The sequence below is a fragment of the Pyrgilauda ruficollis genome, unplaced genomic scaffold (genome assembly GCF_017590135.1).
Source record: "Pyrgilauda ruficollis isolate IOZ18807 unplaced genomic scaffold, ASM1759013v1 scaffold8, whole genome shotgun sequence".
NCBI classification, from domain to species: domain Eukaryota; kingdom Metazoa; phylum Chordata; class Aves; order Passeriformes; family Passeridae; genus Pyrgilauda; species Pyrgilauda ruficollis.
In genome coordinates, this window is record NW_024529932.1 from 1,971,688 (window position 1) to 1,985,612 (window position 13,925).

General features: G+C 38.0%; 1 protein-coding gene across 4 annotated transcripts in view; it reads right to left on the minus strand.

The window, feature by feature from the left end:
- FRY (FRY microtubule binding protein) overlaps positions 1 to 13,925 on the minus strand; it is a 158,689-nt gene that overhangs the window by 41,334 nt on the left and 103,430 nt on the right. For all 4 annotated transcript variants that reach the window (XM_041487219.1, XM_041487222.1, XM_041487221.1 and 1 more), the window contains exons 37-44: positions 11,288 to 11,438; positions 10,624 to 10,727; positions 7,231 to 7,416; positions 5,084 to 5,282; positions 4,380 to 4,501; positions 3,343 to 3,530; positions 2,340 to 2,434; positions 38 to 639 (exon numbers count right to left, since the gene is read on the minus strand). In XM_041487219.1, the coding sequence (XP_041343153.1) occupies positions 38 to 639; positions 2,340 to 2,434; positions 3,343 to 3,530; positions 4,380 to 4,501; positions 5,084 to 5,282; positions 7,231 to 7,416; positions 10,624 to 10,727; positions 11,288 to 11,438 (1,647 nt within the window). The remainder of the gene's footprint in view (positions 1 to 37; positions 640 to 2,339; positions 2,435 to 3,342; positions 3,531 to 4,379; positions 4,502 to 5,083; positions 5,283 to 7,230; positions 7,417 to 10,623; positions 10,728 to 11,287; positions 11,439 to 13,925) is intronic.

A 13,925-nucleotide genomic window follows, 5' to 3' on the forward strand; every position in this document is an offset into this window, starting at 1 on the left:
AACAGAAACTGAAAGAGAGGAGAACGTAATGGCTTACCTATGGCTTGAGAGGAATCCACCATGGATATTCTAGACACTGGTGTCAGCAAACTGAAGAGCTGCAGTGTGAGGTCGGTGGTAGTAAGGGAAGTGAATCCTTTCAGGAGTAGCTGCTGAAGTCCTGAGAAGTCTGCCCATTTCAGCTGCCCTTGCAGCTTCTCTAACTTCTCCCGGTTTTCAGCTTTATCTAGTGGCAAATGAGCCAGAAGTTTATTCAGCAACCGCAGTGCCATTAGGTACTCAAACTCAAAATCTGATTCCATCAAAGCCACAGCAACCCAGAAGATGGTGGCCAGTAGGTTGGTTGGATTGTTAATATGGGATGGATCGGTGAGACTGTCCTTTAGAGAGGATGAACTTCTGGTTTTAGAGGACAGGCCTTGCTGGGTGCATGCTTGAATTCTGTCTAGTGTGGCACTGCGTGGTGGGTCCGAGGACTTGTCCACGTCTCCAAACTTTTTGGGTACAGAGAAGCTCCTCTGGTGTCTACTTCGCTCAGCAGTGGCTGTGTTGCCACCTGCAGGATTCATATTCAGCTGCCCTGTGCTCTTCCGGTTTGCGGTCAGTTTGGTGTTCGATGTTAAATCTGGTGAAGATGAACTGAAACCAAGATTTATAACATCCATTACATTGTGCGAATGCACAGCTTGACAAGGTACATATCAGATGCAAGCTAAGTATTTTTTAGACTGTAAATAAATATTTAAATGGAAGAAATAGAACACCAAAGCATCTATTGCAGCCTGCCTTCTTTTTTTCCAGAAGACAGACATGCCCATAGACCTGACAGAGATAAGATTCACATGGCACCGCAGCAAATCAGAGCAGGATAGCCTACAGTCTACATAGGCAAGAGTGACATGGGGATAAGAAATACAGAGCTGTGAAGTGACTTATGGCAATTCCCAATGGGACTGTGGCAGAACTGAAAACAACGTTGGTCTTTAAAATGCCCTCATCAATGGAGCAAGCCCTGAACTTGGCACAGCTGACAGGCAAATGCACAATTGCTTGCTGGGTAATGCGAGAACTGTGGGCAGAAAAACCACCATATCTTAAGCAGAATCACAATATACCCCTTTATCCTCAAGAAACCTGTCATTTGGTTGCCCAGGTTCTTTCTTGCCAATACTTCTGAAAATTTGTTGTCATTGCATCCTATCCTGCCTGCATCCTAAGATCTATTCAAGATGGCTTACAGAAAGTGTAGGTGCTTCAATTTCAGTGACTAATGCCTCCTCATGGACTACCACACGATGATCCAGAAATACCTACCAATTATCTGCACAGAGGAACGTGCTGTGTTGATACATGCAAGGGAAGTTTGTTCTGGAGAAAAGCTAATTCCTGACTCTGATCCCATTGCTACCTCATACACTATGAGTCTCTGCCATCTATAGTACTTGAAAGAGAATCTTATTCTGGAATCAAATGTCAGGGTAAAGTATATTGCATCCCACTGCTTTCTGGAGTGTTTCCTACTCTTTGTTCTATCTTGCTCGTTGCTGAAATGTGCACTGAAGAAAGATAAACAGTTCTTAGTTTAGGAAGCAGAAGTGTATTTACCCCTCTCTACTCTGTTCCAAGGCACTCCTTGGGTTCTGCCGTGGCACAGCACCCTGCCTGCTAGCTTCAGAAATGACAGGCCTGGTATTTTTGTGCTGCAGGTAAAACACAGTAACTTCTGGATATTAAAAAAAATAAAAAAAATAAATGTACCTATTCTGTTGTTACTATTAGGAGTCAGACAGACGTTCATCTCCCTCAGTACTATCAACAGCCATGTTACAGAGGGAGCCTGTGACTTCCCTCCATGTACAAAGGTCTGTTTTCAGGCCAAGGGTTTGATAAATGTGGTCAACACATCAAGCAAAATCCATGTCTACACAAAAATTCTCCTTAGTTTTATTGAGAAGAAACCATGATCATTTATTCCTTAGGAATACTTGACCTGAGAATGACACGCTATATGAAACCAGTACTACAGAACCCGTGTTCCTTCCCAGATACATTTTCAGGTTTATGACACAAAGTTGCAAAACCACAATATTTTTAAAGGATGTTAAAGAGCCAAGCGGCAGCAAGGTAGAATTTAAAACACATTGTAAAGTTTTATTAGTTCTATCAACATTATTTCAACTATGGCAAAATTTGGCTGAAATGTGCTCATAGTCTGGTTCTTGGAAGGTTACAAATCAGGTCGTTCTTACCAAAATTATTTTTTGCTGTTAGACTGCAGAACTGCACACTTTATGTCATGAAACATCGAAGAAAATACCATTAGGAGAACAGATTCTTACCGCGATAACACCGTCAAAAGATCACTGTTCTTCAAACAGTCAGAGAGATTATCCACTGCAGCTTCCAAAGTAAGTAGTGCCTCCATTACATATCCCTACCAATGCAGGAGGTTAAGCATTTTAACAAGGACATTCAAAAAAGTAACATTTAAAAATCTGTTCATAAAAGGCACCTACTGAAAACCCATAATTTCTCCTGAAAAAAGCCCCAACATTCATATCAAAGCCACTGCCCTGAACATTAAAATGTACGTTTTATTTTCTGCCTCTGAATGATCTATGAAGGTATGTAAGAAGGGCACATATCTCATCAAGGGATTGGTAATGACACACTGAACCTCTGACTTGCAGGTCACTGATTTAAATTCTACACAAGCAGTTGTGACAGAGTATTACTGTCATCTTGTGGCAGTTTCATTACCTAAATAAAATAAGGAGGTGATGTCAGTCTATTTCTTACTGGGAGCCAGTATTTCTCTTTAAGTCTTGAATCTTGCTATAACTAGTCTCTGATTGTAAAATTTCAGTCTGTTTAGCTCAACAGAATGAACATCATAGTGCTGTGAAAGGTCTGTATCAAATTAAGTCAGTGTAAGCTTTGTATTATGGATGGTGCAGATTTCTTTACTCCTAAACATGTTAACTTCTGAGGAATGAGACAGTGTCTACTTCATGCTGTGAGAATAGATCACCAGACAAATGACAGATTCCTTAAACCCAAATTAATGAAGTTGAAAAGGAAAAAAATGGTCATCACAAATATTTTGAGTGACAATTACTAAAATTTTCTAGTTGTTCTCTTTAGAGCTATGTAAGATTGCAACAGGCTGATGAAGGCTTAGCTAAGGTACGTATGATTTCAGCAAACTCAGAAGTAACCTTTTCTGAGGCCACATTCTACTCTTCATCACATGACTCCAAAACACCTTGTTAAAATGAGAATTTCAAATTAAGTATGCATTGAATCAACAGTTCTAAGAAGCATTGTTTACATAATGCATACCTGAATCTCATCTCCATGCTCTCCAATAACTTCCACCAATCTTGACAGGAGGTCAGACAATGCATGTGCAGAAAGGGGCTGCTTTAGGGCCCTGAATATCTGGAAAGAGCGACCAGCATAATGTCTGGAGGAGCTTGAAAGAGCTGTTTGTAAAGCAACTTCACTCAAATGCTGCTCCAAATGAAAACCTAAGCAAAAGAACAGAATGTCAATTTTTTTTCCCCTTTTTTATTACAGACTTTACTGTGGGTCATGAACAGGCTGAACCTACTCTGTGAGGAGGATACGCTCATTAGTGTATGCTGCAAACACTGAGAAATGGAGGTGCAGAAACATCTGTGCTTTGGAGAATTTAACATTTATTTTGCACAGAATGCAAGAAAATTAACGGAATTAACTGCAAAACAAAATTCGAAGTATGAAATTGACAATCTTATTTTTTTTTTCTTTTCTTTTACAATTCCTGGACAAACTTTCAAGCCATTCACTACTCTTGCTGGCAGCAACAGTAACTTCTGAACACTCCCAAACCTGAAGTCAAATTGAATTAGACTTTCTATTAGCTTCAGAAGGCTTTGGATAAGATCTTTAACATAAATACTGATGCTGCATTCTGCTTTGATCTTGGAAATTATTTAATTCGTGACTGTGCTGGTTTTCAAAATGCAATCAGCACATTCCCTATCTTCTAAAAACCATAATAAATTAAAAATAAACTTTTATTGCCAGAAGAAATTTAAGAAAGTATATTTACCTAGTAAGCTGTGATGTATATTACTAACAGGACACAGAGGAGATTTTATCTGGCAGAATCAATCAAAAGGCTTTCCACCAACAGCTTTGAAGAAATATTCAACACTTAGGCACAGTTTAATCTGACGTGATTGTTTTAAAGCAATTCTTTCATATGTCATACATCCTTGTTAAGACATATTTACTGTGCTTCTGCATAAGCAGATCTGCTAAGTCACAGGATAAACACTAAGTGTGACCGGGAGGGAATATTTTTTTAGTTATGAAAGCAAAATATTTACTACCTGACTTGGAATCTTTAAATACAGATACAACATGGCGCAGAAAATTAGTGAGCTGTTCAGCACTCTTGGTGTTCTGATTTTTGGGAGTGATATCTTCATGGCACCAAAGTGGACCAAATGCCCTTAAAGAAATATGAAACAAAGTGCAAAATTTCTTGGAGTTATCTAAAATAAATGTAATCAGGCAAAATATATAATCTGTACAGGTACTTAGATATTTACAGGTCCTTGACCTAGTAAACATGCAACCAAACATAATTTTAAATAAAAGTAAATAAATATTCCTATGCTGTATTTTAAAATATAAGCTATGCTGTGTAGAGAGCAGCAAACAAATCCCTGTTTTTCAATTTAATATTGTGCCTAGAATCTGCTGGCTGTAGCTGGTAGTTAATATTAGTTTCACTATGCACTTTACACTTTATATCTAATTTTATAATAATGAAACTGGCTTCTTCTATTAGTTCATTTCCGAACATAAAACTATTGGTCAATTAAACATTTTATTTCTGTCAGGCAATATTTTTTTTCAATTTTTTTTTCCTGACACTGTAGTGCTTTTTAGTACCTACCTACTACTGCAAGTAGCAATAAAAGAGGAATGGGGCCTGTAATTACTACTAGAGGTCAGTCATTTTCCTTTAAGTTGCTTCATGAAAGTGTGCATTTCGAGTACAAACGTATCCTCTGCTTATCTGCATTACCTGGTTGTCAGAAACTCAATTAATTTGTTTGCTTTCTCATCCGATTCAGCAGCAGTGTCCACGTCCTCAACTTCTTGTGTAATCTGGGGGAGATTTCCACTGCTGCCTCCCAGGCTGATGCTGGAGGAGGTGGAGCTGGAGCTCAAGCCGGAGTCTGGCACTGGAGAGGACTGGTATTCCCGCAGAAAGTCAAAGCCACCTGCCAGCCAAAAGGGAGGAGATAAATATGGAATGCACTGGTGGGCCAGCTTTGCAGATGAAAGTGTCTGCCAAGCAGTTCTTTTCAGAGTCAGCAGCAGAAGAAACCTTCCACTGGGAAACATGGGGAAAATCTGCAGAACACAACCCTCAAATACTGACGGGAGTGAAAATGGTACTTTGTTTCTAAATGTGTAGAATCCAGAATAGAATGAAATCTATCCAAGTCAAGATTCCTGTTTTTACTGCACAAGGACAACAGTACAAATATTCCAGGGCATTTTACTTTCAGAAGTAGGACTTTTTAAAAGTGAATTTAGAAGTTGGCAAAGTGCATGTAAAGTTTACTTCTCTGGGCTAGTCTGATACGGAAAAAAACTGATGGGTGGAATTTTTAGAATGATTATGCTGTCCTAATTTTACAAATGTAATGGAAATCAAGACACAAATGTGGCTTCTCTGAACACCTTTAGTAACTGTACCCACTGGACTCGTCATACAAAGTATTTTCAGCATTAGGATGTAACACCTGAGTAAGAGTTCTGCTAGATCAAAAGCTTGCCACAGTTTCAGAGCTAAGATTAGAAACCAAGACCTGTTTTCTTAAGGTAAGACTTCTAGTCATGTTTAGGCTGTACCTACAACAGAAAAAAATGGTCTTTTGAGAAAAATGGGAGCAGGACAAAATCCATTGCAAATCAGAAGACTCTTAATTTAGTTGCCTGACATTACACAGAACAAACCTGAGCTGAAGCATTTTCGGTAAGGATTCTTTGCTATAGCTACTCACCCACACTCTCACTCTTTATATTAGCTTCTCAAAAACCAGTCCAAAATACCAAGTCTTGATAACTTCTTGAACTCCAGAGGGCCAGAATCGGGGTACTAATTACATTTTTTTAGATGCAAGAATGAAAACCGTTTTTCATTTTGGCAGAACAGCAGTAATACAATTTTAATATAATAACTTTATTCTGTGTTTAGTAATTCATAGATGTGCACTGGGAAAGAAACCCACCCAACTCCAGACAGGAAATTATTGTGAGATAATTTTTCACAGAAGTTATTCAGAATGAAATATCTTTGGCCAAAATAGTTCATCATTCTAGAATACCTATCCCTTCTGCTCACTACTTTAAAATAATTTTGTCGTGTCTCAGAAAAAATAGTAATAAGTTATCATGTAATATTTTTTATAAGGCCAAATTACTTATTACTTCCTAAATAACCATGGAAATGGCACAGATATGAGAATCTTTACTTTTCATTTTTCACTGTATGGTAAAGTTCCTCACCCTCTTACTGACAACTAATCCTACACCCACAACTCTTTATTGGTTCTGTGATTCCTTCAAAATGGAACAGAACACTTTCTTTTAGTAACATTATATGACAGCAGTAAATCTACCTAGCAGCTTTCTACAAATTGGCTCAAACCAACTCCTTAAGAACAGGTAAATTGCTGAAAGTAATAGAACACTGACCTCAGCAGAGGTCTGAAGTAAGACTCCTAGTGTAGAAAGAGATTTCAGGACAGAAATGCAATGTGTCAGTGATATAAAGGAGGGTGTGTATCATGTGAAACTTAATTTAATAATGGAAAATCTGAGCTGCACAGTCTTGCTGCTCTTCCTGTGTCAGAATTATTTATGCATTTCTTTTAAGGGTGAGGAATGATTGTCCTGATTTAAAGTAGCTCTGGATCCCTGAGGGGAGAATCAGGAAGTTATTAGCCCTATTAATTTTAAAATACTACATTACATATTTTTGCCTTACATTAGGTAACTTTTTCAATATCATGAAAAGTTGTCTAATAATAACTTGCATGCATCCCTAGGGTAGTTCACGTGGAATTAGTATTAATGGGAACTGTTCATATTTGCCACTTTATTACTTTGATTTATCAAAACCTGACAGTATGATAAAGTGTTCTTCTTTTGCTTCATTACCTGTGTAAAGATATTCAGGTAAGTATGCTGGTTGTACTGTCAGAGTCTTGGTCTCATTCATCTCTCTGGTCTGAAGAAGCACAGATGCAATGGCTTGATAATTGTTATTGCAAGATAATGCAATCAAAAGGTGAAGCAGTAACTTTTTACTGTGTTCAAAGACCTCGGGGCGGTAATGGTCAAGACCTAAAAAGAAAAGGTTACAGCAATCTCTGAATATGAAGTAATAATAAACAAGTTCACATTCCAGAAATAGCAAAAATTCCAAGGCAGTTCATGATAACAGTGCAAATAAACAAAAGATGTAGTATTTCCAGACACAGTTACCAGCGCTGTCACTTAAACGTATGTGTATATTTAGTTTCCAGACTGAAGTCCCACACATGAGGTACAACGAATGAGTGGCAATACAGCTTTATGCATTGTCTCACTGCAGTTAATTTGACAGGTCTGGAAAACCTTTAAAGATGAGGTATTCTTTGCGGTGGTTGTAATTACATTGCTTACCACACTATCTGGCTTTCTAGCACAGACATCAGTTGTAGAATAAGTGCAAACTGTAAGAGGCAGGAACTGATTTATTTAAAAAGGAACTGACAGACAAATCACTTGAAAAGAACTTCAACTACCAGTGACCAGCATGAGACATTAGCCCCTTACTCAGGATGCAGAACTCAAACTGAAGGTCTAGCACTGAAAGACTCTGGTTTGGTTTACATTACTGCCATCTGTAAGATTTTAAAACAGCCAGAATAGTTCACAAATTACAAATTTGAAGGAAACAGATATTTCTGCACTCTGTTTCAGTAATCTCATTTTGATTCTCTTTCAGTACCCTGCAGTACATTTAAACATACTTTCTTCTGTTTAAGAGCAGTTTCAGTGCTGAAAAAGTTAACTTTTTTCTTCTTCACCTTCTTTCTTCTCAGGATATATCCCTCTTCAAAAAAGCACGTACTTCGTTACTCTGTATGGCAGCAGCCAACAGATCTTTCAAGTCAGGCATTTTCTAATATGCTCTAGTCTTGCTGGTTCTTGTTTGGCCTGCAATAATGAAGCTGCTCATACTGCCACAGTTTGAACACTGTGCCTTTGGCTCCTAAGGGCAATTCTTTGAAGGTCCCATGACCCTTGGTCTTACTCATCTCCCAATAGCCTCCTCCAAAAGAACTGTGGCCATCCTGCCCACCTGTATTTCAGCTTCTTAAGGTTTCTGCTCCTATTCACATTTCTCCATCTACTTCCACCTGCCAGGAGATAATGAACCCATCCTACCTGGTTTCAACATACATTTCAAAGGATATAAAATGTCTTTTAGTTGAAAATAAATTCTATATTGGCAACAGTGGTAATTGAAATCCTATTAAACCCCAAGCTGTATAAAAGTATTGGCACAGATCTGCCAACTAGGACGTGAGAAGGACAGTTCAGTCTTTGTGCTTAGTGCTGGTCCCTTCTTTAACCTGCCAGAGAGTTCCAAGGAGGGTAAGCTTCTGTGACATGGACACATTTCCATGGGAAAGGAGTCTAGTGTTCAACTAACTTCACACTGGTTACAATAGAGATTTTAAACAGCAGTGATTTTCATGCACCAGAGATAAGCAAGTTCAAACCAGCAGTCTGCCTGCCTGCTTCACCAACAGTACTACAAACCATTCAATAACCTATTAAACACACAGGCATTGCAAAATTCTTTAAGTTTAGTATTTTCTCACTCCTTCCAATAAATGAAAGGATACCAGCTCTCCATCTAGTCAACATACTGGTTTCTAGTCTGCTTTTCAGTCAGATGCATCTGCCTGCTCACATTCTAACAGGACAGCAATACTTAATTTTTAATTACATTCATACCTTTGGCTAATGTGTGGCATAACTTCCTTACAACATCACAAGAGCTCTCTACAGAATAGAAAAATTTTCCACGGGAGGTATAACAACTCTAGAGAAACTGACCTTAAAGCCTGAAAGCTGTGATCTCACTTTAGTTACCACTTAACTAGTTACATTTAGTTACCAGTTACATTTACTTTTAATTTCACATTTCAAAATTGTGAGTTTTTAGCCAAGGGATCGTCTCACATGGTATGAATACATTTCTATTTATTCTTTATTAAAAATCTGTAATGTTGAAACCTTATTGCACAAACAACTAAAGATATTTTTCTAATTGATTACCAGTATCATAACTCTGTTTCTGCATATGTTCATTTACATGGCTCCTTGATGACTCCTCAAAGCCATCTTAGCTGCAGTGGTCACACTGCTCTGTACTACTCCTTCTTAGGTTCTTAATTTATTCTTGTGACAATTTCTAAGTGTAACTACCAGTTTTTTCACACTTGTTACAAATCATATTAAAAGATGTTGCTTGACCAGTTAAGGGTTATTTGATTTGTGAAACCAATGTACTAATATACAAAACCCTATTTCACCAAAAAAATTTAAGCAGAACAGTTGGTAATAGAGTAGCGGTAAAGGAGAACAAGTATCTTCTTCAACATATATTTCATTTTACCACTGTGCTGTAACATCCCAATTTAATCTCTTTTTGCCTGCTGATCAGCAGATCTTCCCAGACTGACTGTGAATACTTAATGGTAACTATGGTGACTGAATGAGAAGTGAACTGTGATCTCAGCTCTAATAAATTTATTTCACAACTGCCTGTGTTTATTTGTGAACACTATAATTTATCAACCATGGAAGTCGGGGAATGGCTTTATAATGCTGAATATCCTTCTGTGCTAAAAAATTAGGCCACTCACTTTTGGTAATGTTGAATGGCAGGACAAGGAAGGTAACAGCCTCCAGATGAACTGTGCTGCAGTCAGGAACAGACAGAGCAGTGGGGAAAAAGCAGTGCCTCAGTGCCCAGGTACATAAGGGAACACACTGAGGATAAAGTATTCCATCAGCAGTGAAATTAATGAAGCTTTGCTTTCCAGTGGTCTGCGTCCTACCTCCACTACCTCTGCAGTACAGCTATCCTGGCTCACTTACAGACTATTTTTGCAAAGGCAAGAGCCAGCACAGGTGTGTGTAGCCCAGGTTCAAGGTGTGTGTAGACTGTCATCACTAACCAAGCTGGACAAAGGCATGAGTTTCATCCCCTTTTCTTGCAGGGGCCGTGCCACACATCTTCATAGAGATATTTTAGGAAGTCATTAATCTTCACATTTCTACACGCCTCTCAAATTTGGGTGAAATTGGCCAAAATATTAAAAAACTTCAAAGTTTTGAGAGTAATTTACAGACTGCAACTGCCTTGGACTTTTTTAGGGCGGAGGGAGGAAATCATAAAACATGCAAAAAACACAGTACCATAGCTTCAGCAAAACTAAAGTAAAAGGAGGGATCACATTTATACTTTCTTTCTTGTTCTGTTGGTCTTACCTAAAAAGAGAGCATGTAGCAATAAAGGGAGGTGAAGAGCCCAATCTTCTCTCACACTGTGATCCACTACCATCTCAGTCATGAAGATAACAGCAATATTGCACCTGGAGGTTAAGTTTGAAGCATCAGTTTCAAAGCTCTTGGAAACAGGAAAGCACAAACAGGATGCTTATTTCTGAAGAAATACACAATCTATAAATGTTCAGATTTGTGGCATTTCTTCTCAATACAATTAATGCTGAAGCACTTTACTTACAGTATCAAGCAAACAAGTACCCATTACTGAAAAAAACCCTATTATTGTCAATACAAATTATGTAAAATAGGAATTTCAGAATATGCATGGCCTAGTTAGAATAAAAGATCAAAGTGCTATGAATAACAGGCACAGAAGCCTGGGAAAAAGAAATTTTCCTTTTCTGTTTCAGTTGCTTCATCAGTCTTATTCTTATCAGTGATGTCCTACATTGTAAATAGGCTTTCTGGTTGAAATCTGGTAGAATTGTGAGCTTTCACTGCATGTGGATTTTTGCACTGGAAATCAGCAGAAATCGACTGTATGAGTTACAGATGTTCTGAATGGTGGGACAGTTGGATTGGTGTTGGTCAACTACTAAGAGGAAGCATCTCACTGTCTGAAATGTCAGAATGAGAAACTGCTCACCTGTGAAGGGGTCCCCGGGGTGTGATGGTTTCAGGGAGATAGTCCACGAGTGGCGCCCAACATCCTCCATTGTAAGGCATGGGCAGGGGATGCGGCTGTTTGGTTTCAACAATATTCAATAACCAGCTTGTATATGGAGAAACAGGATCATCTGCATGGAAAAGCATTCCAAAAAAGTGCATAAAACTCATGGCTGGTTGCCTATTTTTGCAAAATACTGTAACAGATTTTATGCTAACATATGAGTTCAGCTGTTTGGAACAACGTGATAAGATGCCGTGAGGTTTGCAGATTCCTGTGTTCAATAACAAGTGATGCATTTTTAATCCCTCTTTCATGCTGCTGGAAATTAAAGAGATTCCAGGCAGACAGCACTGAATGGTAGGAGCAGCAGCTGAATCCCTGCTGTCATTTAGTAGTGCTGGATTCAGATCACAAAGCACCAAGCAACAGACTTTCTCTTCAAAAATGAGGGAAAAGTTCAGCCAACAAAGCTGCTGTCAGAAGCCATCTGCTGCAAGGAGCAGAGTACCAGTGACACATTCTTGCAACTCCTCACCAGTGCCCTGCTGAGTGACGCTACAAAGGCAGAAGTTAAATGTCCTGAATTAGCAAGGAGGCATAAGGAATGCAAAAAACATCTTCAGGGCAATTTTCTTTCAACAGGGATGAATTATATCTTGGATTTCTCAAAGATGTATTTAATTTTGCTTTAGTGTGACAGCTGCTGTTTGTTAATGAGTGTTAGGGTTTTGTCTCCCACTTGTTTATCTGCAATGATGTGGGTCAAGTAAGTTATTTCCACCACTTTCTGTCTTGTCTCAGCTGCACAGTTTCGTTCATCTCTCCTGTATTTTGTTCCCTCCCATTCCTCTTGATTTTCACAGTGTTCAGTTTTTATTTCTGAGGTCTGGCAGTCTGTGATACACTGCCATGGAAAGTATCCTTTCTTGGTCTGTTTTTGACATACATTCAAACATTGCCCTTTATGAATTTTTAATGAGTGTTATTTTTTGTTCTGTTCCTTCTTCTTGTGTTTTCATTTGTTTGATTTTTAATTTTGTTTTGGTTTTGTTTTGTTACGCTTTTGTATTTTAGGTAAGCTTGAAACTCAGCATTTTCCTTTTCTTTTTTTTTAACAGCATGTATCTGATGCTTGTCAGTTTCCCACGGGAAACAAAACTGTTTTGATGCCTACAAAAGTATCAGAGCTGGATTTTTCTAATGTGCATCACTTCTTAGTTTTAGAAAAACATCTTCCGATTTCTGGATCTTCAGGAGACTTTCAATGCAGTAGCTGCTTCTCCAATTATTTCAAAAATGCCAGCTTTATAACTCCCATTTTTAAGTGTTGGTCTTTTAAGGAACACTTTACAGGCTTATGATTTAGACCTCTACTTAGATTCTCTGGAGGATGATTGATCAATTACCGATAAAAAGGAATAAAATGACTTAACGATATAGCAAAGTATGGCACTTTCACATATTGTTAACCAGAATTAACCAGATAATGTTTGTCAAATGCTTTTCACAGAAAAAGCACTGCACAGGATCTACTTATTTCTACCAATTTAAGTGTTTCACGAAGTGCTTCACAAAGGTCACACTGAGACCTAGATCCTCACTTCTGTTTTCACAGGTTTATACGCAGACCAAGAAAAAAAAAAAGAAAAGAAGCACCCTGAAGGTAAACATACAATCCTTGCCTGAACAAAAAAGTTTGTGATCTGCAGAGTGGTGTTCTGTATTTATATCTTCAGCAATACATGAATGTTAAAGTAGACTGGAGAGAGGGGAGAAGCCATACCACCAAATCCTATGCAGCCTGGGCTGCCTGTCTGAGGGAGTAGAGTGGGAAGTTGCATCATGTTTCTTGTAAAATGACAAGAGACATAAAAATTCCTTTCTCTTATTAGAATTCTATATAAATGTCAGTAGCTAAGTAAAATACATTTTTTTTTCCTTCTAGGTATTCACATACTTGCTAAAGGAACCCTGTGAGAAGCACACTTTGCATAAATTTTCACGGTAGTACAAAATTTGCAGGTATAGGCAGGAAAAAACATTTGGGCACTGGCTGGAGGAGACATTCCAAAACAGCAAAGAAAATTTCAGTATTTTTAAACTTTTTATCACTCTAAGCTCTTGTCAAAACCAGGTATTTGTGAAGGCTGTTCTGATAATATAAACGCTGTTCTGTCTTGAAAGATTGCTCATGCAGATCAGATTAGCACCAGTGCTTCAATTAACATTTGGTGAAGCATTTTAAGTACCTGCAGAACTAGAAAGCCATAAAAAATTCAAGACAAGTGTACTAAACCCCACTGACTTTAAGATGTTGCACACTTATGTATTTAAACACCAGAGTTTGTACATATACAATATTTTGCCAATACTGCGCTTCACAATTATGAATAATAGTTGTTGGTGTACATTAAATTATCCTATTGCATTGTATTTTACAGTCTTTGCATATTTTGCAGAAGAGTATCACCAAAAATTACTTGGATTAAAAAATATATAAAATCTTTATTTTTCATGTCAAAATACTGTTCTAAAATGATGTCTGCAATACCAAACCAAGACATAATGGCCAATATAGTACTTGACCTGGCTTTAATAAGCCAGTGATCAAAGT